Source organism: Sinocyclocheilus rhinocerous, unplaced genomic scaffold (assembly GCF_001515625.1).
Source record: "Sinocyclocheilus rhinocerous isolate Xijiao unplaced genomic scaffold, SAMN03320098_v1.1 scaffold659, whole genome shotgun sequence".
NCBI lineage: Eukaryota > Metazoa > Chordata > Actinopteri > Cypriniformes > Cyprinidae > Sinocyclocheilus > Sinocyclocheilus rhinocerous.
Window position 1 is genome coordinate 211,931 of NW_015652995.1, and position 27,611 is coordinate 239,541.

The window sequence follows — 27,611 nt, forward strand, 5'->3', positions numbered from 1 at the left end:
TAAAAACTTTGAGGAGGACTTTGCCTCCTCATTTCCGAAATATATATATATATATATATATATATATATATATATATATAATCCTACCAACCCCTGACTTTTGAATTTATAAATTGTATATAAAGTGAAGTTAATATTATCATGATTACAATATTGTCTAAGTAGTACAAGTTGCCCCAAAAGCACATAAATCTGATTTACTTTAAATTAAATCTTGAATTGCTTTCTGAGCGTAAGACCGAGCACATGCGAAAGAATAATTTTTAAAAGCTTGTGAAAGTCCTCTCTCTCAGCCCTCCATTTGTCACGTGATGTCACTGAGGGTACACGTAAGCAAGTGTGGCTTTGAGGTGGGCTTGTGTGAATGTGTGGTTGAGACAGACATGTCTGATGGCTCGGAGGAGTGACGCAGACTGCACCTGTGTTCCGCTGACCCCCCCCACTGTCTCTCATTACCTCTGCTCTGTGGGCACTGATATGTGCTTCAAACTGCAGCCGTGCACTGCTCCGTGTGCTCAGGATAGTGGTTGAGACAGACATGTCTGATGGCTCGGAGGAGTGACGCAGACTGCACCTGTGTTCCGCTGACCCCCCCACTGTCTCTCATTACCTCTGCTCTGTGGGCACTGATATGTGCTTCAAACTGCAGCCGTGCACTGCTCCGTGTGCTCAGGATATCAGCATTGAATGCTATTGTGGACACACCTTAAGAGAGAAACATGTCTCAATAGAACCATACAGTAATGTTGTGCTTATATTGTTTTGAGCCGACATCCCTTCTGGCTTGTTGTTTTTCTCTTGTATCATAGTGGGTGAGTTTTGAATGTGATGTTGTTTTCATGTCACATTATTGTTTTCTATCATCACTGTGTTTGTAGTTTTAAAGAATTGTTATCGCATAATGGCACATCATCTGTCATTCATGACAGAGTTGTAATGCCAGAGTGTCTGTAATGCTTTCAGCTCAAAGACAAGCCCTCCTTTTGAAGACAAAATTGAAGACAATTTTTTTATTCCTAAAAGTATATTTCAAAATATATTAAAATGTAACATTATTTTAAATTGCACTAATATTTCACAATACTGTATTTCTGATTAAATAATCGCAGCCTTTGTGAGCATAAGATACTTTGTTCATGTGTGTATATATATATATATATATATATATATATACACACACACGTTTTGAGCCGACATCCCTTCTGGCTTGTTGTTTTTCTCTTGTATCATAGTGGGTGAGTTTTGAATGTGATGTTGTTTTCATGTCACATTATTGTTTTCTATCATCACTGTGTTTGTAGTTTTAAAGAATTGTTATCGCATAATGGCACATCATCTGTCATTCATGACAGAGTTGTAATGCCAGAGTGTCTGTAATGCTTTCAGCTCAAAGACAAACCCTCCTTTTGAAGACAAAATTGAAGACAATTTTTTTATTCCTACTAGTTATGCTTACTTCACAATTAGTGATGGCATGTATAGTATAGTATAGTATAGTAATCTATAATTTTTGTTTTGCTGTCACACATTTGATCAAAGTGAGATTCATTATTCTCAGATATTCCCGAATTGCAGTTTATATCAATATGCTGTTCCACCTTTATTTGACCCTCTAACTCTAACACTTTCTATTCTATTTTAATTCTACTTTATCTATATTTATCTTAAAAAAACAACAAAACACAAACAAACACTAGCTTTCTATTTTTTCTATTCTATCTACTTGTTTTTCTTTGTGTGTGTGTATATGTGTCACAATTCTCGGGAGGCAAGGAGCGAGGAACGAGGAAACACATAGATACTTTAATTCACAGTCTTTAATGATCACACGGGGAACGTAGGAGACACAGGAACACATGGAATGACGTTCGAGGACCGACAAACACTAACTGAAAGGACTGGGGCTTTTAAACACTGGGTGATTGGGAAAACACAGGTGCAAGGAATGACTAATTAAAGGGAACACAGCACACCTGGGGAGGGAAAACACAACACAAAGAGTCCAGGGGCGTGACAGTAACAAGGACGCTGTAAAATAAAGTGTTATGCATTTATTGCTCAAAGGTTGCTCTTTGATAGTTGAAAAATCAAAAATTATTTATAAAAGTGTACTTTGATTAATTTGTTTGCAGATTCTGTAGTCTATTGCAGTGGTATAAATATGTATATATAGTATTTATATGAATGATATAAACATATCTATCTATCTGTCTGTCTATCTGTCTGTCTGTCTGTCTCTATCTATCTATCTATCTATCTATCTCTATCTATCTCTATCTATCTATCTGTCTATCTGTCTGTCTGTCTGTCTCTATCTATCTATCTATCTATCTATCTATCTATCTATATATCCTGGACTAAAACCTTCTCCAGAGTGCTCAGGACCTCAGACTGGGCCGAAGGTTTACCTTCCAACAAGACAATGACCCTAAGCACACAGCTAAAATAACGAAGGAGTGGCTTCACAACAACTCTGTGACTGTTCTTGAATGGCCCAGCCAGAGCCCTGACTTAAACCCAATTGAGCATCTCTGGAGAGACCTAAAAATGGCTGTCCACCAACGTTTACCGTCCAACCTGACAGAACTGGAGAGGATTTGCAAGGAGGAATGGCAGAGGATCCCCAACTCCAGGTGTGAAAAACTTGTTGCATCTTTTCCAAAAAGACTCATGGCTGTATTAGATCAAAAGGGTGCTTCTACTAAATACTGGGCAAAGGGTCTGAATACTTAGGACCATTTGATATTTCAGTTTTTCTTTTTTAATAAATCTGCAAAAATGTCAACAATTCTGTGTTTTTCTGTCAATATGGGGTGCTGTGTGTACATTAATGAGGAAAAAAAATTAACTTAAATGATTTTAGCAAATGGCTGCAATATAACAAAGAGTGAAAAATTTAAGGGGGTCTGAATACTTTCCGTACCCACTGTATATGACTAAATGTAAATGTAAATGTAATGTAATATCAGACACTAGTGCTGGGTGAAATAGCTAGAAAAAAAACTCTTTATGACGTTCAGTAAATATCTTAATATTAATTTCTTAATATTTTCTTAATATTAAGAATAAATATCTTCATATTTATTGATTGAGGAACTGTCAATAAGAGCAACTGAGCAACCATTGTAGCTAATTAGATTTGAAATGTTTAATACAAAAAGTCAAAGAAGTATAGGCAAATAATTTTTGTTTATATGCAATGATATAACAATACGTTACATAATAATAAACAACATTTAAATATCTGCATATTTTTTAATAAAACTTTTTAAAATGTCAAAGAGACTATTTCTTTAGCAGATGAATTATTTGATTGACAGGAAATACATTAATCATAATTTTGAATTAGTTAATTGAAATGGACAGTTTGATTCACAGATATTAATTTAATTACCAACTCAAATGCAGCTGACATCAGAGGCTAAATAAAAAGTGCATTAAAATCATCACAATGTTCACAATGTTGCTTCGTTTTATAGTGGCAGCAAAAGCCTTGCAAATAAATTGTGAAAATTCAATAAATTGCCCAGCCCTATGTCACAGTGAACTGAAAGAATGTTTGGCATGTAAATCATAATAGTAAAACCATCTATTGTCCTGGGTGTGTCTTTTTTTTTTTAACAAGACTTTCCCTTTTTGCCAGAAGCACAGTTCTCTTTAAACTCACTTGAACCTGACAGGATGCTAAAATGATAATGCTAGATAGAGTAATGCATTCAGTCATGAAGGAAATAAAACTATGATTAATTACTGATGAAAAAGATCATTCCAAAAAATGTTGTTTGTTTTTTCACACTGTATCAGTTAATCATAAATGAGCACTGTTGCATTTCAAGTAATGTCAGAACCTGTAGCACAGTAGGAAATAATGCAGCTGTGCTCCACAAACAGGAAGAAAAGGGGCCCTCATCCGTGTTTTTCCCAGTTGTTGGAGAGATTTGGTGAGTTTGTGGTTGCAAAAGGATATAAAAGATGTGATACATGACAGTCAGGGAGCCATACTGTAAATTTTTATTAGTGGACATTTAATTATTGACATTCCTTTTTTGGTTTTCTACTTTGGATTGAAGTTTTAGTCTGATCATGAGCCACTGCGAGAAGAAAGAGAAACTCATGCTGGTGATGAGGCCATTATATCATTGTAATGACAGCCAGATATGTTCTGAATATAAAATGATACAATTACTGTCTTTTGTACTGCGCGATTCCTCTCTAACCCTAAACACATGTCCGATCTGGCTGTGAACCCTGCCGATATATTTTTGGCACACTGTCACATCTAACTGTGAGGGAGTTTTAAATTACCCTAATCCCCTGAATTTGCGAAGACGTAATTCCAGTAATGTATGATTCCAGTGATTTATCAAGGCCACCTGGAATATTTTCCATCTTTCCACTGTCTGCAGCACACTGATAGTAGGATGTCCATGTAAAAAGCTCCATCCTGGATGTAAATGGAGCTCTTTGTCTTAACTGTGCTGAGAGGGAAATTGCCCGTGCTTTTAGATCCATATTCAGCACAACGCTATTTCAATGGGGTCTTTTATTTTACTGGTGTTCATGGTTAGAGAGTCGGACTCGTAACCCAAAGGTCACTTAGAATAAGGCAACTGAAAGATTTGCGTTACCTAAAGAAAGCAATATTTGTTATGCTACACAGACCGAAGAATTCCCGCTAACCGTAAATCAAACATACGCAAACAATGCATATCTTCATTAAGTTCATTGTGTAGAGTTAAGAGAGACTGCATTTAAGAGTCCATTAAAGAGCAGCGTTTTCTAAAGCAGTGCTTCCATTGTACTGTACATTGCATAAACACCAGTACAGCTGCAAACAGATATCTATATTTTAAAATTGTTTTTGTGCTGAATGGAGGAAGTAAAAATCATCACGGCAGCCTCTCCAGAGCATGTATGCTACGGTGACATTCTTTTCTCTCATTTTGTCTCCTCTATTTTCTCAAACTATTTCTCATCAGGCGGTCTTGTACTGCAAAACAAAGAGCCAGTGGTTTTAACCTTCCGCAAAACTTAACAACAGACTTCAGCTAAATAACACTAAGTGGATTCTACCGTTTCAGCCCAGAATGAAATTAAAAGAATAGTTTGACTTTGCCAAATAGATGGATTTTTTTGTGACAGTCTCTTGAAATTATAGGCAACTCTGCAATTGTATTTTTCTTCAAGGGCCCCAGAGAGAGATGCAGTTTATGGGTCGGGTTGCCATCATGTAAAAAATCACACAAGGGGAAGCATTTTTATCCTGAACAGCTTTTTGCTTTAGATTTCAAGCAAATTACATTGTTACTGCTTTCTTTTCTTTAATAGAATGTCTTTTTTTTTTATCTGCTACGTTGTCTGTGTTTGTCTGTTGAGAGATTATTGTGCATCAATCTTTATATATATATATATATATATATATATATATATATAATCTCATCAGTTCACAACCTTTCACAGTTTATGAGTCATTGGCATCTATGCTGCCTGTATTGCATAATCCTTTTACATATTGGAGTATTGTAGAACAGTGGGATTGAAGAGGATTGAAATGTCATAGGGAAAGAGCATAGTATCAAATATTTATTGCAAGCCGTTCTTAAAGTTTTCTTGTAAAAAGCTAAAGTATCTCACAGGTCAGGCAGAGGAAAGTATTCAGTGTCTGCTGTGACAGCCGGAGTTCTAAAGGGAGGATTGTTTGTTTTATTTGGCTGCAGAGATTACCTTAGTTATTGTACTGTAGATGGTTTGTCAATTGCTGATACCTAGATTTGTTTTTATATATTTTTTAATTTTATATTTTTTAGCACCGGTGCTTTAATAGCATGCTAACAGCATGCTGTGTTTTAGTTGTTAGACGTTTTGTGGTAAAACCCTCTTGGAAAAGTGGCGTCTTTAAATCCATCCCCTTTAAAGCACAACTGTACTCTAAGTAGGCAACTCACTAGGTTTTGGAAAGCAGTCACAGTATTGTCACGGTATTGTGAATTTTCAGTGATTTGTCCGTTTCTGTGAGTTGTGTGCGCATTATGCATTAAAGGCACAATATGTAATTTTCGCCGCTAGAGGGCGCATATTCAAAATAAACAAAGAGGCAAAGGCGTAGTTTGATGACGCCGTGACTGGGAGTGGAATCATGGGAGTTGTCGTCTTCATCCCCACAGCCGATGCAATCCGACGGGACTCGGGCAGAAATCATGTTCATGGATGAGCTAGTAGAATGAAGCAGGGTGAGGCTGAAAGCCGTCGAAGCGAAACGAGGCCGCTGAACGAGCTATGGACACGGTCCGTGTCACTAGTTAAAATTGCTTATTTCTCTGGATTTAAACATTCTTCGAAACATTTGGGATAATGTAAGTACACAAGTCAGCAAAATATATAACACTGTTCTAGTAGTTTTTGGATATTTTAATAAAAAAATCTTACATATTGTGCCTTTAATGCACGGCATCTTTAATACTCATGCTTCACTGTTCCCTGAGGAAGAAAATCTCAATTCATCTCCCCTGTTTATCATTTCTGAGCTGAGATCTGTGCAACATCAAAAGACTGCCATGCCAGTTAACACAGCTCACAGTGTGGATCTGGGCAAGATGATTGGGGCGGGGGGGGGGCAGACACTTTGTGCATCAGTGGGGGATTAGTTATCTCTGGTGATGACTCTCTGATGGACAGTCATGCAAAGAGAGCCAGGAACACATGCCATCACTTCATACAACAAGTCCAGAAGAATTCTTTCTTGCAAACATCTAGAGATCACATCGACTGTGTGTGTGTGTGTGTGCGTGTGTGTGTGAGAGAGAGAGAGAGCGGGTGAGAGAACGAGAGAAAAGTCAGAATAAATCTTTGTAAAAATCATGCAATTGAAATGAATCACACAGAGCATATGTTTCATTTATCAACAGATTTATAAAAAAAAAAAAAAAACTTGAAAGATTAGTTGAATCTGAAAGTTTTAGTGCCAATGTTTGACCTGTGAACTCCTGTTGTAATTTTACAGTCTATAACCTTTTACAAAAAAAGTACAGTCAAAGAGCATATTTAAATAAAGTTTAATAATACTCTTGAGAGACTCACCAAAGTGGGGAGTAAGAAAAATCCTATGCTGACTTTTGTATCAAGACATTGTGTCAGCACATTGACATAATGTCATAATGGATTTTGCTGATGAAATTATTTTCAAGACAAGCTCACAGTTCTTTCTTTTTGATTTCTCTTGTGATGGAAATGTTGAGTGAGCTGGTGTAGATATGATGTCAAAGATGATCACACATCAGTCAAAGACCCTGATATTTTGGTGGTAAGCTTTAAGTTACCCACTTAAAGAGAACATGCAATTGCATTCACAACTCTTTTTGCTCCTGTGATGACACGTTTCTGAGTGAAATAGTAATAATAAAAAAATAATTAGGGCTTAATTTTATGTATCGGAAATTGATTGGATAATGAAAAGTGGGCTTTCCAGAAATTATAAAACATTTTTTTATCTTAAAATAATATTTTAAAAACACTGTTTTAATAAATGTCTGATCTCAGTGATTCATCAGTTCATAGTACTGTACTGTAAAGAAAAGATTGATGTTTTTATAATTTTATTTTATCAAAATGTTAAAACTTGCTCCACCTTTGAAATTACTTTTCTTTTCTGCTGAAGGTCGCTTGGGTGAAAAAATAAAAACTAATTGAGAAAATGATGCGAAGAGATTTTTCTTTTAAAGATAATTTCCCACTGGAATAGTTTCATTCGGAAATGTCACATAATGGAAGCTAAACGAGTCTCTGTCATATTGTTGTCTTTACTGTAGATCATGATAAATAAACTCTCGTCACATTTTTTTTTTTTTTCCTGGAAGTAGGCCAATATAGTTAAACGTTGAACACAGTGTGTTTTAAGTATTCAGTTGTTTAGTTGATACCCTTTTAAAGACCTCTTCACTAAACTGATGGCTTGGAGTTCCATCACTTTTATTATAGACTCCAAAATCATAGATCCCAGTCACAATTAACATGAGCAAATGTTCACCTACCCAGTGCAGTGGTCTCCCCACATGAAATGGATCTAACTGTTCGGAGAGGGTCATCGCTTTATCCTTGAGAAACTGAGAATCCATTCATCGGCTCGGCTTGGAAACCTGACTGACGCAAATGGATCATTGGGAATATGAGTGTCCCAGCAGTAATTATGTTACAACGCAGCTACCGCACACGACCAGAGGGTAGGGGGTGGGTGGTGGTGAAGGGAATAGTGATACTTCTCTTGCTTCATTACAAGTTTTTTCCCCCTCTTTTGTCCTTTTCTTATTGCCTGTCATATTCACACACACACACAGACAGTGCACAACGAGTGCCTGCTTTAAATCAGTCGTGACATATACCATGTGCTGAAGAGTGAACTTCACAGTAGCACGTCACACCTAACGACTGTGCAGTCAAAGGGTAGTTTTAAGTGAGGCTAGTTGCACTATTTCTTCTTTTCTGCTTGTGACTTTCTACATTTTCAGATGTCTTTGCCATTTTTTCTCTAAAACATTGAGCAAGTGCTGAAAGAAAATGATGTAATGGATGATCAAGGCAGGGACAGAGGTGGGAACAAGAGCCATATTGAAGTTTTCTCCATGGCTTTTTCAGCACGGCCCCCAAGGCATCTTCTCAGTCAAAGTCACCTTGTGTAGTCTGCCTCTCTCCCAGCTCTCGACCTTGCTAATATCCTTGATTGATTGTGGGCACGTCTAGTGTGCGCTCTGCATTCGCTCACTGTGAATGTAGCATGTTTGTATTTGTATGTTTGTATAATTTGAAGTAATAGACATTCTATTCATGACGATAGTGTAGTTTCTAGTATATTTTTATGTGAATTTTGGAATATCGGTGGAAAAATAGCGTTAGAATCACTAAATGCTGGAATATACGGCACAACGTACCCAGATTTTTGCCCTGATTTACAGTCTGGAGAAGTTGATGCTAGTTGCCGAAAGTCAGAGCCATTCTGCAGATTTGAGTTGACAGATTTCATAGAAAATCGCGTAGTGTATGATGGTCACAGACTCCGATTTTTCTAGCTTCAGACTATGAATCCATCCAGTCAGAGGATAACAAACATGTTTGATATTTTGAGCAAATTTTAGAACACAGAACACACAATTGTTTTTATTTGTCACGTGTCTCCTAGGAACAAGGCTCATGTTTCTGTGTGAGTTTGTTGTGATTGGAGCGACTTTAAAGTATGATAGTGTATGATCCTCATTCGTTTAGTGTAATATGCCCAGTTTTTCCTCTGTGATTACTTACAAAGTCAGCAAGTGTATGTTGCCTATCGTTTTAAAATCTGTTCAGATTTTAAAAGTCGTGTAGTTTCCAGCCTTAAGATGTGAATAACATTTCCAGATTGCATAAAAAACTTAATTGAGGTTGATAAAAGTTACATTTTTTTATCCATTCATCTATCCATTCTCCAAAACAGCTTTTCCTATATGTGACCCTGGACCACAAAACCAGTCTTAGTCGCTGGAGTATATTTGTAGCAATAGCCAAAAATACATTGTATGGGTCAAAATTATAAATTTTTCTTTTATGCCAAAAATCATTAGGACATTATGTAAAGATCATGTTTCATGAATATATTTTGTAAATTTCCTACTGTAAGCTCAGTATCTGCAAATCATTCGCCATTGTCCTATCAATCATTTCTCCTTACTCTGTGAATGTGGTAAGTGAACTTTCATGTACTGTAATGTAATAGTCTACCGCTAGCAAGCGGCTAACCATGTCCCTGTAGTGGATCCGTAGAACGCGTTATTTGTTTTCCATGCCTTTCTGCATACGATTCACGCTTCGGGCACACCTTCTAACCCGCCCCCAGATGTCATCGTCCATCACGATGTTTCACTGTAGACATTGTCCGATGCCAATTTGGTAGACATCGCCCGACCCTACCCTCAGATTCCAGATATTCTAATAGTTGTATCTCGGCCAAATATTGTCCTATCCTAACAAACCATACATCAATGGAAAGCTTATTTATTCAACTTTCAGATCAAATAATTTCAAAATTGACCCTTATGACTGGTCTTGTTTTACAATAGGTTTTGTGTTCCAGTGTCATATATAGGGTCACGGTTAATGTTCTATTAATTTATTAATTAATTGTTTTATTTATGAACTTAGGCTATTGCTTTTTATTAACTATAAATGAATTAATTGATTACATTTAATAAATGTCAGTTTCTATTTTGCTGTTTTAATTGCAAATTGCTTAATACATTTTGATGCATTAAAGTCGCAAAATTGGATAGAAACTGATTAAGAAAGTTAAAGGCAGCAACAAGGTGAACAGAAGTGATTCAAGTTAATGATAATTGGCGCTTTGAGATGACATAGGTAACATTGACTGACACTTACCTATAAATGTAAAAACCTCTTCACAGTTGGTAAAATTTAAAGAATACTGTGTAAAAGAAACCTGATTAATAATGCATTTTAGGGATTTTCTCTCTTGTGACCATGCCTGCTGTTATTACTGCCGTTCAAGCCTGGGAGAGTTTGGATGTGGTGATGGCATTTTGGAGGTGAGAAGTGGCTTTCTCTCGCTCACCTCCCTGCCTCTGACATTGAGCTCTCCCCTGTTATAGTTATACACGAGCTGTGCGGAAGATCGTCTCGGCTGGCATTGATCCGGACAGGGAGTATAGCACGGTCAGAGGAGAGTTGTTGAATGGAGCGTGCAGTCATTAGCAGAGATAAACCACCCAATGGCTGCCTGCTCAGCAGTATCAGAGAGCTACTCATCAAACAAACGCTATGAACAACATCTATATCACAGAGATCAGACTGATGAGACGCAAAGCAAATTTAGAATCTGTAAACATCTGCAGAGGGTTTGAATGAGGGATTTGCAGTATCAATGGTGCAAAGTTGATATGTGTCATCTTGTTTTCTTGGAAATGTCTTTTTTTGGTTACACAGGACTTTGTTTCTCAGAACTGTGCTTAACGGTATCCAAATACAGCTTTGTGTTTGGGTCAGTCAAGGATAGACACAGTCTTCCGTCACATACGTAGTAACTTGGAGCTCTAGGGTCATGTCTTTAGATCATATTTCACTAATAGTATTGTATAAAGTCCCCTTTAAGGAAATATTCACCTCCTCTGTCGTTTTCCGCTGTGTGAAATGAAACTTGTTTATTTTTAATCACATCCTTCCTTTTTGTGATGCAAACTGCAAGTTTCCAGATTTAAGCATGACATCAGCTTTGAATGACAACAAGACGAGTTTAGAATTAGTCACATTTTTAAGAACATCAGTCATTGACATATAAGATTTAGCATGCAAATGTGGCCTCCTAGGTTTTATTGTGTGCCAATATATCGCAAAATCTATCAGATTGATCCTGTTACGCCTAAATTAGATTCTCTAAAGCCGTGTGAGATTTTATATATGATCATTTAGTTTTTCTCCTCAAGCATTATCTACACACCCTGCCCTATTTTTTTTATTCTGTTCTCTTATTATATTTTGCATAATGAAATGCTGAAAGATAAATGTAGAAAATCTCTAGTTCACGCCTGTGTAAGATTCCTCATATTTCGGTCTCCCCTCCAGGGCACTTTTTTTGTTGACATGTACATATGTACCATTTTCCTGAAACAGTGCTCATATCCTGATCATCTCAACTTGAGAAGAATGTGGAATGTGTTTCAAACTCATTTGTCCTGCCGCATAACATCACCTTAAGCCATGTTTTAAAAAGGAAGTTAACATGGTGTGAAAAGTTCGTTACGAGTGAGCGCGTGCAGCGTTATTCCATCTGCGCTCGCACACGCTCCTTCTCCGAGCCTCATTTTCACTCATTTCTTCACGCACACCCCTTTGCTGGATCTTATTAATTATATCTCATTAGTTGCCTTGGAAACAGAGGTGAGGGAATGTAGAGACTTAACAAGAGAAAGAATGAGAAGATGAGAGCCAGAGAGAAAGGAAGCAAGAAACAGAAAGGAAGAAAGACAGCAGAAAAAAAGTGTGAGGTGGAAGAGGGGAAAGTGGCGTTGTCAGATTAGCATCGGGAGACATTAACAACGACAAAGCTGCCGAGACCGGATGCTTTACCATGGACTGCTGGAGAGGAAGATAAGCACACATTCACAAAGGCAGACACTAGCAACCCTCCTCCCCATCCAGGCCAGGGCCGCCACATCTGCAGGTACACAGCCACCTCTTAGAAGCAGAAGAACAAAAGCCCAGGCTCTCCACTCTCCCCTTTTCCCTTGTGTTCTTATGTCAACTCGTCAGTCCGAATGAATCCCAAAAGTCTTCCCACCAGACCCGCAACTGCAATACCACACTAAATGGAGGCAAATCAATCCATTTATGTTTGTAATATGCTGATTGTTTGTGGTCGTTCAGGGTGGTCATTTGTATTTCAAAGTTGAAATATAACATGGTCTACTGCAGATCTGTCCCATTTTACGACTTCATCCTTCTTTGGTGTGTTATCGAATGGTGATTCATAGTTATGTAAGCTGGGAAGGTTTGAGCTTCTTATCAGTGGAGGCCAAAAAAGGGGAAACCTGGTGTTGCTTGTTTAAAAAAGAAAAAAAAAAACACAACGAATGAAAAGAATAGAAAGTGAGCGAGAGCTCGGAAGAGCGTGCTGCGAAATGGCCCTGGTTGTAAACATAATAAACATGGTGGGAGAATACACAGGAGACGGACTTGTGTAGTTGTTTAGTCTCCTACAGACCGGAAGATAACAAGGGGAAGGATCAGAGCAGATGCTTGTCCCAATGGCTCCTTTTCCCCCTTTCTTCTCTCTCTCTTCCTCTCGCTTTCTCTTTCCCACCCTGTCTAGCTCTTTCTCTAATGTCTCTGGCTGCCATTGGCTGGCTGCTATTGGTCATCTGAAGGGACTTGAAAGACAGGAAGTTGAGGAGCAGGATGTAGGGAGTGCGCTCTGCCCACAGCTTGTTCTGGGATGTTGAGCTTTCAGGGCGGCTTTGCACAGGAAACGACGCTGTCATGGTGGTATCCGAGATTCTGGACACTGTCTGAAAAGTAGTGACCCTCTCTTCTTTTTCAAGTGCTGTCACTAGGTTTCACTTTACACAATTGAAGTAAGGTAGGGAGGATTTTTTATATTGATATTACATTTATATTGCCAGATGCTGTTCACTAAAAATTCAGTTTACTCCTATAATAATTCAGTAGTAATTTTATTAATTACTTTTTAATTTTATTAATTTTTATTTTCACTCGATTTTATATATGTATATATATAACGTGTATATATAGTTTATTAATTTTTATTTTAATATATATTTTTTTGTTATATTTTTTTACATTTTAAAATTTTCAAAAAGTTGAAATTTAAAATAAAAACAAGAATTCAAAATTAGCCATTATGAAGTAGTCAATTTATGCATGATCTGTGTTTTTTTTTTTTTTAATTTAAATTAAAATTGTTTTATTTTTGGCATCATTTTTTATTTGCCAGAAAAAAATACTTGTAATACTTTATACTTTTAAAATACTTTTGGACTTAAATTTAATGTGTAAACAAACTTTTTTCAATGGAAAACACTTTCACACTTGTTGAGCTCTATAAATATACAGTACGTGGAAGTTTATTTGTAGCCTGTAGTCACTCATATTCTTGATATGTTTTCAGTATAGTTCAGGAAACCCCAGTTTAAACAGATAAGGGATTAGAGGAACACTCTCCAAAATGATAGGTTTGTGTAAAAGTGAGGTAGTAATGGTTTGACGGGCAGATGAGGGAACGCAGTGTGTGAGTGTGTGGTAATTACAGTGGGAGTAGGGCATGTTTTATTGAGTGTGAAAAGGCCTGACCCCAGTACCAGCCCTCCCACTCTCACATTGGCGTGTTCCGAAGGGAGAGAGAGTGAGACGCCTGTCACTAACACACGGCTTGTTTTTCTCACATACACACACACCCACTCGCACACGCATGCACAACGCAATCATTTACATTCATATAGACCCTCTCATCATGGGATCATCTCAGTTACAATACACAATCCTCCCGAGCAGTATGAAGGATATGGGAGTTAACTTGTTTATAAGACAAGGGAGTGTCAGCATGTCAGGTGGGGCCTCTCCTCTTCAAATCATGAGCTGTGTGAGATGTTTAATATCTCACATGGAAACCAAACCTATATTACGTTAGACAAGAGAAGTTTTCTCAGTGTGTGTGAGAGAGTGTGTTTGCCCCGTATGTGCACCTGTGTTCGTTCGTGAGCAAGTGAACGACCCATGTGTAGCGAGGTCAGGGTCAGCGTAGTGAGCACATGGACATGTCTCACTAGAGATCGGCTTTGCTGTGCACATTCTGTGGGTCATGTACTCCTATTGATTTTCATGTCAGGCCCTGGCAGTTGCTCCTATAGAGACATATTCCCTGCTGATTGATCATAGTGACTGCAAATGTTTGGTAAGCAGCTTTCAAAAATGCTGGACTGGTTTAAATCAAGATAAACTTTTGACCAGGTGCACCGCATCAAGAGAGCGCATTTGGAATGCATTTTTTGCAAATATATTATTGCATGTTTTACTCAAGAACTGAACTGTTGCCACAAATTACATCACATGTCAGTTATCTTAATGTTCGCATAGTTTTACATTCTCTGCTGTTCATTTTTGGCTTGATAGTGTGCAGTGAAAGAGTGTGTAATATTCAGGAGAGCTGATGTAATCAGCGGTGGTTTCGAATTGCTGGCTCTGCTGCCCATGTCCTGGAGTGCTGGTGTGATCCAACAGGCCCTTAGTGGATCCCACCCACAGCCAGCAAGCCCCAGTGCCTCCACTCTACCTTTCTATAAACTCAGCTCAGACAGTTTTTTTTTTTTTTTTGCTTTTTTTGTTTTTGATGTGATTTTTAATTCACTTGATATTTTTTATTTGCATTTCTTGCCAATTGTCACTACCCTAATGCACCTCTTTTATTTGCCTTCAATCCTTATTATGTTTTTGATGTGATTTCTGCTTTTGAATTCAGCTATGAGGTTACTACATACAGTATCTTTTATGCTGATCTGAGGTAAACAGTAATAAACCACACTGACCACAGTCACAAATTGTGACTGCAAGAGAAGCAGTTTCATGTAATCTTTAATAGGGATACGCTGATATGAAAGTTCTGGCCAATACTGATAAACTGATATTAAAATTCACATATTAATACACAATTTTGTCTAAATTATTCATTTTATATTGCAAGTAAATTTATTTTGAGATATGCTAAATATTAGACTACATTTATTATTACTAAATTATCTGTATGTGTTTTTCTGTCCAACACAAAAGATATTTAAAAATGTGTGTTCTTTTTTGTAAATACAATGAAAGTAAATGGGGTCCAATTGTTGTCTGAACCTCAAAATTATTCCTTTTTTGTGTTCTGCAGAAGACATAGTACATTATGAAATAATTTTCATTTTCAAGCACAGTAGCCATTTAAAAGTGATTTGAGAGGTAAACAGGTTATTCTGGCTGTCTGGAATGAAGGGGCTTGACTCGCCTTGACTCGACTTGAGCTGTAATACACTCTCCTGGACCAGATTAATTATAGGAAATAAAGGTGAAGTGAGGGAGGAGGAGAGATGCCAGAAGCATTGTCATTGGAATGAGGTTTAAGCAGCCGTTTATATATCATTCGCATTGTGATTGGCAGCATTAAATGATCATGCTCTTGGCACTTTTTTCTTCATAAAGACCATAAAGAAACTCCCTGTTTGTCACGAAAGCTAGAATCTGTAGGGCTGGTAGAAGGAGAAATTATTTACACGTGCACATTCTCACTCACTGTAAATGTGTAAAACAAACAGTGTTTCTATCAGATACACTGCTCCCTTCAGATAAATATGACTGTAGCAGATAAGCCATGTACAATATATCATCAACACAGTCAGTACAGTGAGATAATCAGAGAACTAGGGCTGCACGATAAATCGCATGCGATATTTAAAGCGCATCTTAGAGAACAAGTGTTTATAATGAACTAGAATACACCAGACTGTTTTTTTCCCCCCGTTTGTTTTTCTATGTGAAAGTGCTAAATATCTACTGCATTTCTGATAAATGCAGCCTTGGTGACCATAAGAGACTACTTAAAAAAAAAAAAAAAAAATCTTACCAACCCCATATTTTTGATTACTTCTGTCTATAATTAATTTTAATGAATTCTATAATTGTGCATGTTCTGTAATTTTATATTAAATTAACATTATAGTGTTACACCTCTCCACCAGTGTGCCAGAATGTCTCATAGAAATAAACAGAGACTCAAGATCAACAAAACACACTCTTGAGGTAATAGAGTCCCGTTCTGCCGTGCGCAACACAAGTCTTTCAGAGCTTCACTCAGCCTGCCTGCGCTGCAGGACCGTAGCTTGTCTATGTCTGTTAAGTTGACAGAAATGTCATGACACAATGCATTACGCTTCTGGACCCGCAGTCTCTGAGACGAGCATGACAGCTCACAAATACGATTTAGAGCTACAAGCCTGGATACATGTAATTATGTTGTGCTGTGTTTGGATAAGCAGAACAGCATTGTTATGCACACAACAAACACAGATAAAGCCCCAGCTTCAACCATGTAAATTTTCAATCAAGCAGCTCGTAAGCTTTGGATGGTTAATCCAAATGTTTTCATTTCAGTTTGACTGATTAAAAAGTGAAAAATAAACCGTTCGGTTTTAATCTCTTAAAGTTGTTCATCGACAGTGAATAGATTGTGATGCATTTGCAGTCGATCCACTCAACATAGTTTCAACCCAACACAAATCATCCCCCAAAACTCTCATTGTTGTAGGTTTTGTAAACACATTTCCACCATGAAAGTTTTTCAGTATTGAAAATATGATTTTTTTATTGATCACAAAATTTGCATATTATAATGATTTCTGAAGGATCATGTGACACTGAAGACTGGAGTTATGGCTGCTGAAATTTCAGCTTTGCCATCACAGAAATAAATTACATTTTAAAATACACTGAATTTTGAACAATAGTGTATATTTTTAAAATTAAATGATTAAATTAATAATAATAATGGTAATAAATAATAAATTAATAATCCCTCTGTCAATCCACTCTGCATTCTTTCACCTTACTCAAATCACCCTGGAAAAACTTCCATTGTTGTATAGGTTTTCTAAACACATTTTCATCATGAAAGTTTGAATATGCCCGGCACTCATAACAAACAATATGCACATGTCGTGAGGATGAGCGTCGAACGAAGAGCTGACTGTTTTTCCTTCCTGCTGGGGGGACATGGTGACTGAGAAAGAACAGTGTTGGACTCAGTGGCCTGGCGTGATGTGGTATAGGGAAATGTCTGATTTTGCTTGCCTGTTGTCAGAGTTACCTTCTGTGGACAGACAGCGTGATCTCACTCCTAATAGAGACCTGCAGACACCTAAAGACCCGTTTCTGTTCAGCCAGTAATTAAAGTGTTTATTTCCTGTGGGTCACTCACAGCCTCCTGGTCATCAACTTCCACATCTTTTTGCTTGCATTGTGCGGCTACAAAGCGCATCGCGCTCTTTCGGCCTCTCTGGAGGAGAGAGTTTCTGCCCGCCCTCAGCGTCTCTCAGATGTGAGATGTGGTTACATAGGCATTTTCTATTTACGTGTTCATCTGTGTCCATTCTGGACGGAGATGATGAATGCTTCCTCTGAGAGGTAGCCGGCTCTTTGTGGGCAGGTTAGCAAGGGGAGACAGGGACAGAAGTGGGAGAGGGAGCGACTCGTGGGCTCCCCGGGGGCAAACTGTGCTCTGAACCTTCTTGACTTGGCTTCCACGCTCTTTCTCACGTGTGAATTGCCTCATCTGGCCCAGAGGATTTAAACTAATGTCAGCCCGAGACTGGGTGCACTCTTAATCATCTTAGGAGTGAGAGCTGGCAGCAGCCGGGTTTATGAGAGGGAGAATGAGGCCTGCTTGCTGTCTCCTGAGACGCTGTGCAGAGGCAGGGTGTTTGTGCTTGTGTCCTAGGTTGTGTCAGAGAGAGAAATGCAGACAGAGAGATACGTGGGAAGGAGGGAAACGAGTAAAGAAAACAGGACGAGATGACCGAAGAGACATTATGCACTGTGTGCATTCTGAAACCAGACAGATGACTTTATGACCCGCTTATTGGTGTCATATTGGCTTATCTGCTAAGGCTTGCTTCTCTTTAAGCCTGAAGTCAGCAGGAAGCATCCACATGCTTTTCGTCTCTGCTTATTAGTCTGCTTACTTTCATTCAGTTAACTGTCTGTCACATAGCCATCAGTCAGCCATGGGACGCCATTATGATGCTTATTAAAGATTGTTTTAGGGAGTCTACACTTGAGAGAAAGTTCTGTTGGAGCGTTTGACAGATAGGATTGAGTAGATGTTTTTGCAGGGTACGTAAAGAGAAATGTTTGAGTATTGAAGTCCTGGCCAGTACCAAAAAGCAGATAATTATTTTCTTGTTATGGCTGACAACAGACAGAATTACATTATATTAAATAATAAAATTCTTTAATATTTTGTCTAAATAAAAACAAAACTAAATGTGAATTTAGGCATCACAACATTATTAAGATTACATTGCATTCACTGTAATGTATAGTATAATTTTACAATTTGAACTATTAGGATTGTTAAAGATTAAGTCCATTTTAGAAATCAACAGTGGTAATCTAAATATAAAAATAGGGGGAATTAGCATCACAATTTCCAATCTACTATCCAGTGTTTTAGTTTTTGAGACTAATAATAAATGTGAGTGGGCCGATCTCCAGCTGTTGCAGAGAAGCAGGTGTGAAGATAAGAAATCATTGTGGGTCTAAGTCTTATATCCTTCCTGCATGTATTAGGCAGTGGAACACTTTGCATTTAGTCACTTTCATCTGCATCATACCCCCTCTTTTGAGTTTTGCACGTTTATAATGCATTTTCTCTCTTTCTGTCTCTGTGTGTGTCTCTGTCTCTTTCTTTTTCTCTTTCCTTCTCTCATTCAGTTTCACAGATCGTGGTGTGGACACCTGAAGAAAAAGACGCAGAAAGAAATAGAGTGAGAGAGAAAGTCTCGAGAAGAAAGAGTGGAGTAAAATGTGCTAGGGGAGTGAAGGCAGACAAACTCTCGTGTTTTTCTGATATTCTCGGAGTGTCAGAGAGACCAAGCAGGACGCCAAGATGGGACGGAAGAAGATACAGATCACACGGATCATGGATGAGAGGAACCGGCAGGTCAGTAGCTCCTTTACACATCATCCCTCTTTTAATTTCCACACTACTCTTGTGTCTCGGAACTTAGTGAGATGCTAGCTCAAAAGTATTTTTGGACATCATAGGTATATTTGGAATGAGGGATGCACAATATATCACTACTATATTAGTGATTGATCTATATTACAGAAATATTTTTTTCTATCTTCTATTTTTACATTTAGATTACTTTTGGTGTCATCTAACACTCACTTTCTTAGAAAAGTCAATTCAAAGTTCAACAGATAAGATTAATTCTTTACGAATATTAATCATTTGATAACACTTAATTATAATGAATGTAAATGTAAAATATAAAATTTTGATTCCTAAATTCACTTGGAGCTTTTAAAATCTGTGTTTTTAAGTGTTTGATTTATTTAGATAAAATTTTAGAAACAATTTTTATTTAGATAAAGTTTTTAAAATTTAAATAAGATTTTACCATTGGCCATAAACAACATAATCAGCCATACCAGCCTGAATTTTAATATTGGTGCATCCTTTATTTGGAACATTTGAAACCCAGCCCAAGACAGAGCCATAATTCAGTCAATTCATCAGAGTGTAAGAAATCTGTAATTTAGATTTTTCATATAGATTTTTTCACTAGTTTTGGATAGTAAATACATAGCTTAAAGTAAAACTGAGGATACTTACACTACCGTTCAAAAGATTTGGGTCAGTAAGATACCCAGAAAAATGTTAAGCAGCACAACCATTTTCAAAATTTATAACAATAAGAAATGTTTCTTGAGCAGCAAATCAGCATATTAGAATGATTTCTGAAGGATCGCATGACAGTGAAGATTGTAATGGCTGCTGAAAATTCAGCTTTGCCATTACAGTAATAAATTACATTTTACATTTATTTCACATTGTAATAATATTTCACACTATTACTGTTTTAACTGGATTTTTGTTCAAATAAATAGAGCCTTCTTACAGACCCTAAACTTTTGAATGGTACTGTATGATATTTAAGGAATATTTTGTGTGATAGATACAATTGAACTTGAATCCCTGTGTGATTTTGTATTCAGCAAACACAACAAGCCTGAAAGGCCCATTTGATTATTGCTTAGTTTGGGCCATCTGTTCATTTGCTAAACATGTTGTCCCAACATTCCTGGATAGACACACAGCAAAAGCCATAAAAAGGGATTGGGACACATTTCCAGCCATATTTACAGACGTGGCTCCCACACAGCACCCTGCAATTTCGGTCCGGACAAGCTGATGAGGCAGACAGAGCTGGTACGAGCCAGTCAGTGTGGCAGCGGCATGAAGCAAGGGGTGACTGGGGTGAAGTGGGGCAACTATGGCCTTTCCCTTTTTCCCCTCTCTATCTCTCTCTCTCTCTCCACACTGGTGGGTTTGTGCTGGGGCCTGGCAGGGTCCGTTGCTCCCTGTGGTTGCAGCTGCTTGGTAGTAATTAGGAGCAGCCACTGCACCACGGCACCCTCTCATTACAAGGAGGGACAGTGGGACGCGCTGTTCCCTTCTCTCTCTCCATCTTCCTCTTTCTGCTTCTGTCTCTCTCTCTATTTTCCTGTCCTTTCCCCAGAAAAGTGCCAATGATCTGGCCAGCGACAGAGACAGACTGGAATTCACCCTTGTCTACTCACACTAAATATAAATAACATAACACAGTCCTGTCTGGTCGCTTTCTCTGACACAGTCGTTACAGAGAAGGGAAAACACACATACAAAACAGATGTGAGGCACATATAGTTCCACTCAAACATACATGGCATGTCTAATGTCCATTTGAAAGGGGAAGTCACTCCATTTGTCATGTTTAAGGATTTGATCATGAAAAAAGTATGCGTCAGTCCACATCTCTCAAGCTAGACTTGCACCCATTCACACCCGCTCAAAATATAATTTGCACTGTCTCGTCGGTGAAATAACTTTCTTGCCATGCTCACGGAAAGCTAATTGAGGTTTTGCTCCTGAGGGTGATAACATAACAGCCCGTGCCCTCCTCCCTCTTTGCCCCCAGCTCTCCTCCCACCTCTCTGACAGTTACGGTGGAGGTAGCAGTTCAGCCAAGTGAGAAACTCGAATTTACAGGACAGGCCAATTATCAGCATAACACCAGGTCCTGGGTAGGATCCAAATAGGAAGGCAGGCAAAGAGAAGATGTCTATTAGAAACATCAGCATCTGCACTATCTGCCCCAGCATACGACATCAGCAAAAATAAAAGAAAAAATAAAAAGCAAGAGAGGGGAGAAAATTCAAGAAAAAGAAGAGAAAGTTAATGTAAAATCACTTTGTGACTGGCTGTTTATTTGATTCAGTGTATCCAATCTTAATGGGATTGTTCACCCAAATTTAGTTTGTATGTTGTTTTTCCAGCGATGCCGCAGAAATAGAAACCATTTTTAAAAATAGAATCTGCTGTTGCTCGTCATGTACCGCCATCGTGGCTGGTTATATCAAAAACTCTGATTAGCATGGAAAAGATACATTTTATTGGATTTTGCGACATTGAATCACATCTGTTTAGAACACAGTGTTAGAATATATTTTGTGTTCCATGGAAGAAAAAAAAGTCGTACATGTTTGGAATGACACGAGGGGGAGTAAATCATTTTTGGGTGACCCCTTTAAGAATTCAGTTTCTCGCTGTGGCTCACAACTTTAAACATATCACAATACCACCTTTTCTTTTCTTTTATTACCATGCACACATAAGCACAAGAGACAATACACTGCACGGTTATTAATAACGCTCTTGTCCGTCAGAATCCGAATTTCACAGCACTCATTGGAGAGAGCGGTTATCAGTGGCGCACAGGCTCGGCCGTGAGTGTGGTCGACTTGCTCAGCAGAGAGTTTTTGGAGTCAAACGGAGAAAGATGTAAGCCCTTTATTAGAGCTTTTGCGTGCATTCGCACAAAGTTCTTCACCCTCACTAGCGTAAACCTAGTCGCTCTAGGGTGCTCTCCTCACCCTGGGGAGATGGCCATTAGCATACTGGGCCCGCTGAAAGAAGACAATTAAAATGCTTATCTGTGCGGCTGTGCCGGGAGCTATCTTTATTCATTGCATTAGAATGAGAGAATGCCTTAAGTGGCCTAATTAAATACAGTGGCGGTACTGCACGCAGCACAGGCTTCAGCAGGGGTCTCTCGTATCATTATGAGAAGGGCTCTGGAAAGCCTGTTGACCTATCAGGATTTATTTAGGAGAGCGTAGCGGGGGTTGAGAGGTCCGCAATTGCAGTATCTATCAAAACAATGGGTTCAGAGGCAAGCCGCGGGATGTTCATTGTACACGGATCTTGCAATATTATTCACCCCCGAGGGGTTTGGAAGATCTTGGTGAGCATCGGACCTTGCTCTTTGATTTTCCAGAAAATTCACCAGGAAAAAGTCTGAACACACAACAGACGTCGATTCAATCATTGATTGAGTCCCATCAGTGGAAGAAAGAGATATGAATGCATTATTTTATGAGAATGAAGACGGAGCGTCTCGGCTCTTATTTGGCAGCGCGCTCACACTTTATGAAATATAGAGGAGCTGAAGGTCCTCTAATGCATGCAGCCCTGTCCTTCTGGAGCTTTCTACCAAAAGCCCCTTAAGTGCGGCCTGTAGGAGGAGGATGGCATGACAGCGAAAGGAGAAGAAGAAGAGGAGAGGATTTGGTGAGCCTCACTGAACAGCTCAGGCTGACATGCTAATTGCAAAGCTGTGTAAGGGGGACGACTGCCATAATAGCGCAGGAGGACAGAATGATCCTGAACCCCCCTCCCCTCTCGCTCTCCACCTGTCCGTCGTCCACTCAGTACAAGCTCTGATTTCCTCTACGGCTCTTCAAGCCTGTAATTATTTGTCCTGATGATGTCGTACATCTGTCTCATTTGTGAGAGTGTGTGTGATAGTGGTAGTAACATGCTTTTGAATTACTCCCCTAGTAGAAAACTTATCATTACAGTGATGGTCTCAAAGGACCCTAATGAGTGCTGCCTGTCAGTGTGAAAACAGCATCACTCCATTGTAGCTCTGTGTGCTCTTGTGTTGTGACAGCTCTTTGATTCACAGAGGATGGAAAGTATTATTGTGAACACTAGAGTAAAGACTCAAGGGAAGAGTTCTGCAAAAGCACGCACAGGAAAACTCCTTGTTAAGCCGAGAGAGAAAAATTGTCACACGCGATTTCATTAGGTACCTTTTGACTTTGTTTTCATACAGTTGACATGCTCTCTCACAGCTGCGTTTGTGTGCCAGTGTGTGCGTTTGGACCTCTGTGCCTAACGACGTCCGCTGTACGCCATTAAGCAGGCTCACTAGGGGTAATTACCCAAGTCATTAAAAGTTTGATGATTTCACTGCTGGGTGGAGTGTCGCCCGCCCTTACTTTGGCTTACTTTTGCTTCCACATGTCACATGTTCAGGAGTGCCGAGCCTTACGCTCTCCATTTTTCATCCCTCTTATTTCTTTTTTTTTTTTTTTAGCAGGAAAAAAAGTTATGCACATCCTTCCATTTCATCAGACTCCTCTTCTTCTGTGTCTCCTAAAAGGTTCTGAGAGGACACCATTATTCTTTAATGATGAAAACATGGTTTAGAAACTAGAGAGTGAAAAAAAGGTTTCAGTTAAAAAAAAGATGGTGTTCAATCCGTGTATCATTCTTTCATTTGAATTTTGATTTAATATTGAAAATAAAAAACGAGAAAACGGTGCCTTGTTAGTTTTTTTTTTTTTTTTTTTTAAATGACAGAGGTAGAAAATTTATAAACAGCTTGAATATTTGATCTCCACATATGGGCGGGAATAAAAACCCCATTCTGCTGATTTGTCAGTATCGTTCAGTATCATACGATTTTACACAAAAATGTAATTTATTATTAAGCAAAAATCTTCACCGTCACATTGCAGTCCTGTGTACATTTATGCAAGTGCACAAACGTGTCGTTTTGAGGCATCAATTTATAACCAATTTTAATATAACACAAAGCCTACAGTATGCATGTATTTGGGCAGTCATGGTGTATGCATGTGTTTGGGCAGTCATGGCCTAATGGATAGAGAGACGGACTTGTAACCCGAAGGTCGCGGGTTCGAGTCTCAGGTCCGGCAGGAATTGTCGGTGAGGGGAGTGAATAACCAGTGCTCTCTCCAACTTCAATACCACGACTATGGTGAGACCCTTGAGCAAGAACCCCCAACTGCTCCCCGGGCGCCGCAGCATTGGCTGCCCACTGCTCCGGGTGTGTGTTCACGGTGTGTGTGTGTTCACTACTCACTGCTGTGTTTGTGCACTTGGATGGGTTAAATGCCGAGCACAAATTCCAAGCATGGGACACCATACGTGGCCACACGTCACGTCCTTTCCTTTAAAATCTCCGTTTTGCTCTGGTTGACAGAGTTACAGTTCTTGCATGAATGTTAGGATACACATAGGCTTATAATATACCCAAATCAATGTGTTATTCTTTTCTTTTTTGTATTGGTATTTAAAAAGATTTAATTTACAACTAATTTAATAACTTTTATCTTGATTCATTTCATGCAGCTGCCATGCCCTGCCAAACCCAATTGATGCCATTTCACGTGTAGGTGAATTTATTTCTACAAAGAAGAAAGCCCTGTCTAGGCTCTGCCTGGTACAGTTTGTGTCGAGCCATTCGTTAGTCTGGTCACTTGATGAGAAAAAGAAGAAATGTATTTGTAATAAACGCTTTAAGAATCCATACAGCAGAGGACTATTATTCTGCTACGTGGAACTGAGGAAGAACTGATAATGGTACAGTTTGACCTTTGGTTGACCAATCAGCAGAAAGTTAGTTAGTTATACGTTATTGTTCAGCCTTGGCTGAAAATTGGTCTCTTTGAAAAAGGGGCGTTTTATTCCCGCCCACATGCAAAGATCGAATATTCAAGCTGTTCATTGATTTTACATGGATTGCGTTCACTTAACGTGCCCTTTCCAATATTGGTCAACCTTAAATGATAGGCTGTAATTTTATTAAAATAAGTGGATTATTTGAAACAAAGGGAGTTTTGTTTTTGGTTTAACTGCATTAGAGTATTGCTGTAGGTTTGCAAGGGGAAATAGTGTGGGTGGTTTTCTGTCTGTAATTCATGTTTGATGACAACAACAATGAAATGCTCTAAACAATGAAAACTCCACCCTCCTACCTTCAGTTATTCATCGTGGTGGCGGAACATCAACAACACAGGATGAATAGTCTTAGTAATGTAGATCACTGATTCTCAAAGTGTGGTGGTACGCAGAGGAATCACTGACTTAAATATAAATTAATGTTAAAACAGTGTTTCCCAGCCACTGTTGTTGGGTGTGCCATGGAAAATTATCAAAAACGCCATTGGATCCTCAAATTGTCAGTCAAACCTCATAACTCCACCCCGCCTCCATTCAGAATGAAGTGCCGTGACCTGTTTTTATACAGTCTATGGCCGCGGCACGCAGTTTGAAGACAGATGTCTACTTCTTCGCAATGCATGGGTAAATAAAGAACTGATGTTTGAATAAGTACAGTGTTTCCTTTGCTCAAGAAACGCTGTCTATAAAGGTTAATGTTTTTGTGTGTATAAAGAGCAGAGAAGAGTCTTAGCATTTGCTGTCTAGTTGTAGCCAATACACTTTTGTACGTTTTAAATATAGCTGTTCGTATTTTGCTATCTAGTTGTAGCCAATACACTTTTGTACGTTTTAAATATCATAGCTGTTCGTATTTTATATTGTGAGATTTTGGCCAAATGTATTAACAACAAGAGAAACGGAGTGCCCATATAGCTACAATAAACTTTATAACCTGCAAACTGGTGAAAATGTGATGCTATTAATTTACTGCCTCAGAGGCGGCCGTTCTAATGATGTACAAAACACAGATCTCTGTCACTTGCTCGTCAAAAACCTCATTAACTTAATTTGAGTATGATTTTCAGAAAGTAAGTGCAAGTGTCTGATCATATATAAAGCCAAAATACCAGCTCTGATGACACAATGTTTCATTATTGGAAAAATAAAAAATAAGTTTTCCCTTTCTATCTTTTTTTTTTGTGTGTAATGCTTAGTGGTGTGCCGTGGGATTTTTTACATATCAAAACTGTGCCGTGGAAGAAAAAAAGGTTGGGAAACACTGTTAAAACACTTTTAAAAAGTTTGCCAGGTGGCTAAATGATGCCTGTGTTAATTGTTTGATCAAGTACTGTACATGTTTTACTTTACATTTAAGTACAGTACAGTTTTTATTTTACTTTTTAAGTACAGTGCAGTTTTTATTTAACTTTTAAGTACAGTACATTTTAATTTAATAATTTACGTTTTTTATTTACCTGTATGTAAGCACAGTGCAGTGTTAATGTTCAAACTGTATTTACAATGTTTAAAGTGGCAGACAATAATACATATTCTTATTAGGAATACAACTGCATAGCTGTAGCTGAATAATTAGGCCTACTACGCTAGCTAATTTTAATGTGCTGAATAATTAGGCCTACTACGCTACTGTATTTTAATGTTGGTCATTATGGTGGTACTTGGAGAGCCAAATATTTTCTGAGGTGGTACTTGGTGTAAAAAGTTTGAGAACCACTGATGTAGATGATTGTCACGTTGCTACTGTGAGGGAGCGTGGAGCGAGGAACGAGGAGACGAAAATTACATCAACAAAGAGATTTTAATGACATCTAGGGAACCAGGAAAACACACGTAGCAGGAGTGGTAGACACATACAGACATTCACAATACCGGACCCCGAACTGATAAGATGGAACACTGTGACGAGAGGGGCGGGGCCGAGAGCCGTGGGAATGGAGCGAGGCCATTAGCATGTCGTGCATTAGCATCTACTCCACCGGCCTCGCTCCGTTCCTCTCGGCCCCGCCCCTCTCGTCACAAACACTTTATATACAAATGACATAACGATGGGATGACGAGACACACCTGGGATCAATAGAACTGAAAAGGGGACACCTGGAACAAATAAGGACAGGAACGGGAAGGACCAAATATGGGCATGGAAACACATGGGGAGCAAAACACACAGCAGGCAGACTAGGAAGCCGTGGCGGACCAGACAGTTCAGGAGGCCATGGCGGAATAGACAGTTCAGGAGGCCATGGCGGAATAGGGAGCTTGGGAAGCTATGGCGGAGCAGACAGTTCAGGAGGCCATGGCGGAACAGGGAGCTGTGAAAAATAATTTCCTGAAGAAATAATTTTGCTGAGAAAATTCACGATCGCAAGTCGGAAAGCTCTAATAATACAAATCCAACACATCTTTGTAGTAACGCGAGTGCCCATGTTGTTTTCACATTCTGACTTAAAAGCACAACTCTGGAAATGAGAGCATCCGAGGGGCGCGTGAATGCAGT

General features: G+C 38.7%; 1 protein-coding gene across 15 annotated transcripts in view; it reads left to right on the plus strand.

The window, feature by feature from the left end:
* The window catches only part of LOC107715212 (myocyte-specific enhancer factor 2A-like), a 99,181-nt gene that overhangs the window by 11,507 nt on the left and 60,063 nt on the right, over positions 1 to 27,611 (plus strand). For 14 of the 15 annotated variants that reach the window (XM_016521277.1, XM_016521279.1, XM_016521276.1 and 11 more), the window contains one exon: positions 19,009 to 19,237. In XM_016521277.1, the coding sequence (XP_016376763.1) occupies positions 19,184 to 19,237 (54 nt within the window). In that variant the 5' untranslated portion in view covers positions 19,009 to 19,183. The remainder of the gene's footprint in view (positions 1 to 19,008; positions 19,238 to 27,611) is intronic. The other variant, XM_016521278.1, reaches the window with a different exon arrangement.